The 3,160-nt window shown below is 45.7% G+C and overlaps 1 protein-coding gene across 1 annotated transcript in view; it reads right to left on the minus strand.

Moving 5' to 3' along the window:
- The window catches only part of rnf213b (ring finger protein 213b), a 40,539-nt gene that overhangs the window by 25,738 nt on the left and 11,641 nt on the right, over positions 1-3,160 (minus strand). The window contains exons 20-22 of the mRNA XM_037691677.1: positions 2,295-2,438; positions 2,045-2,197; positions 686-1,958 (exon numbers count right to left, since the gene is read on the minus strand). Coding sequence (XP_037547605.1) covers positions 686-1,958; positions 2,045-2,197; positions 2,295-2,438 — 1,570 coding nt within the window. The remainder of the gene's footprint in view (positions 1-685; positions 1,959-2,044; positions 2,198-2,294; positions 2,439-3,160) is intronic.

Genomic DNA, 3,160 nt, shown 5'->3' on the forward strand with positions numbered 1-3,160 from the left:
GTACACAGTATATTGTGTACATAAATATAGTAAAAGTACACAGTATAGTGTGTACATAAATATAGTAAAAGTACACAGTATAGTGTGTACAAGACCGTAGTAAAAGTACACAGTCTAGTGACTAACGAACATCGTTCTGAAGGAAGAGATGGTTTGAACAACCTTTCTCTAGTTTACCTTCTGAGGGTTGTCAGATATATTTGATTAAATTATTTACCTTCTGAGGGTTGTCAGATATATTTGATTAAATTATTTACCTTCTGAGGGTTGTCAGATATATTTGATTAAATTAAAGAGCAGGAAGTTCTTTGCAGAATACAAATGAACTTCAAAGGATTGTGTTTTCCAGACTGACAGATTTATTCCCCTAAAATTATTTCATTCAAATGGATTATATTTACAGGATCTCAACTCATGTAATTTAAAACTATTTATTTTTCATCATAACTACCGGGGTATACATGACAGGACTTTAATTAAGAATTATTATTTTTATTATTATTATTTAGATAAACTGAATAAAGTGGAAACAAATTAATTTGTGTATGTCTGCGTAAAGATATGGCACAAGCTCGGCTTTTTTAAACGAACTTGAGTTCCCAGAGATGTCGTTTGAGTTCTAAAATATTTAAATTAAACCTTAGCATGAAATAAAAGCATAAACCTTGAAACGAGTTGTTCTTACCGACCGCAGGCCGTGCTGATGACACCGCCCACACCGAGAGTTTCTCCGGGGAAACCAGAGCAACTTGGTTTGGTGACTTCAGGGTGAAGTGGTGATGCAGATACTTCCTGGCACTGCCTGCGGTTAAACTCACGCCAGCCTGCACTTTGTTGCTGCTAAAGTACGACGGCACACACCTGTGCTGGTGCACAATGGGACTGACGATCACCAAACGATAACGTGGGCTCGCGCTTCTCTCCAGTCCCTCGTAGAGCTCCATTAACGCTTCGCTGACATCATACCCCAGCAGACCGGGGTTAACCAGAGAGTAGATCTTCTGCCAGTTTTGTCTGGAACCTTGGAAGAGAGCGCGGCGTAGAAAGATCTCCACCTCCTCTTTGGTGGTTTCCTCTCTGCACACCAGAACCTCGTCAGAAGACGGCAGCGGCTGCTCCGGACTCTCCATGTAGAAGGACAGAGTTGTGGTGAAAACCTCTGCCGTTGAACAAAGCACAAGATTTGGCTTCCCCTCCTGGAGGACCGATGGAAGGTTTCTGATCATGTGGAGCTGACTGGTTTCAGACAGACACGAGAGGAAGTGGGCCAAAGTCTGGATGTCCAGGGACTCATGGAGGTACTGAGACATGTCCTGCATGAACTGCATCCACAGACCTTCAAGACTCTCATCACTGACGTGATTAACATCTTCCTCCTCCTCCTCCTCAGAAGAAAACTCCATCAAATCCTGGTCCGTGTTCTCCACCGTGTGCCTCGGCTTAGCAGATGTTGCGTCCACAGAAGGTTCGTAAACGTCATCTTCCTCCTCAGAGTCAACACCTTCTACTTCGTCAGCCTCTGACGTTCGGCTCACGGCGCTCGTGTAAGCAGCTCTAACATCCGTTAGCGAGCACCGAGGTCTTACCGGGAACAGCAGGTGCCACAGCTGCTGTGGAGCGGGCGCCCGCCGCTGACACACTTTGTAAACCCACTGACTCAGGTACACCAGCTGCTCTGAGGTGTAGAGGTTCAGCAGGCTGAAGCTGCAGCGCATCTCGCCAATGAAGGAGCACCACTCTCTCTGGCAGGACTCCATAGACTGAGCGAGATCTTGGAGCTGCTCCGTCACCTCACCTTGATACGACATCTGTCTCCCGCTCAGAGACAGGAAGGTGATGGTGATGCACCGCTGCTGCGGACCGCAGTGGACCTCAGCGGACCACTTCCTGAACAGCATGTTGCCAGATGTTTGCATCTGAAGTAGGATGGTCCCCACTCTCTGAACTCCTTCAAAAACCTAAACAGAATACAGACTTTAAATAAAATAAAAAAGCTCTGTCTTTATTTAGATATTTCTTTAGTCTTACTCAAAGTGCCTCTGACCTGCGTGAATCTGTTGACTTGCTCTCTGCCGTGTTCCCCTTTGGAAGACATGAGCATGAGTTTATTCTGCAGCTCCAGCAGAACTTCAAGCTTGTACCTCTTCTCCTCTCTGCCCCTCTTCACCGTCACCTGCACCATGTTTTGAAGGCATCTCTGAACATGAACAGAACTAGTTAGAAAACGCCTTAAACCGTTCGTGTAGCACATTTTTAAATAAAGGGTCAATGACAAAGTCGTAACGAACACCGACCATCTCCGTGCTTTCGTCAGACCACCCGATGAGATAAACTCCGTTAGCGTTGATGGACGAGGCCAGAGAGAGCGAAGACTGCTCCACCGAGCCGTGAGTCTCCTTCAGCGCTTGCAGCCAGCCCAGCAACCGAGTCGACTCTCTCTGGAAACAAAACAACAGTTGGAGCCGTTTAGAGCAGGGGTTCTCAATCTGTTAGGGTCTGGGGAGAAAAATCTCCAGGGACTCCATCATCCGTCCATCCATGGAGAACATCATGAAGCTTCATGATAGACTCCATCATGAAACTTATGATGGACTCCATCATGAAGCTCATGATGGAGTCCATCATGAGCTTCATGATAGACTCCATCATGAAACTTAAGATGGACTCCATCATGAGCTTCATGATGGAGTCCACCATGAAGCTCATGATGGAGTCTATCATGAGCTTCATGATGGAGTCCATCATGAAGCTTATGATGGACTCCATCATGAAGCTTATGATGGAGTCCATCATAAGCTTCATACTGGCTGAAAATTGTTAACTGTCATTGTAATCCCAAATCGCCATGGGAATTTTATTTACAGTAGTCCTGGTTTATCGCGGGGGATCCGTACTCTGAAGACCCGCGATAAGTGACAAACCGCGGAGTAGGAATATTATTACAAGTAACAACAAAAAAGGTTGAATCATGTCATCTGGACTTCGTTTTTTTGTTAAAAAGAAACGTTTCGCCCCTCATCCAAGAGGCTTCGTCAGTCTGAGGCCTAGCCATCTGGTATTACCCAGAAGCCACCCTGACTCTTGTGTTTCAAGCCTGCCTCAGATACCCCTGAAGTCTGGCCTTTTCACTAATGGTTACCATTAATGGCTAACCATTAGT

This window comes from Nematolebias whitei, chromosome 17 (assembly GCF_014905685.2).
Source record: "Nematolebias whitei isolate Nwh7 chromosome 17, NemWhi1, whole genome shotgun sequence".
NCBI lineage: Eukaryota > Metazoa > Chordata > Actinopteri > Cyprinodontiformes > Rivulidae > Nematolebias > Nematolebias whitei.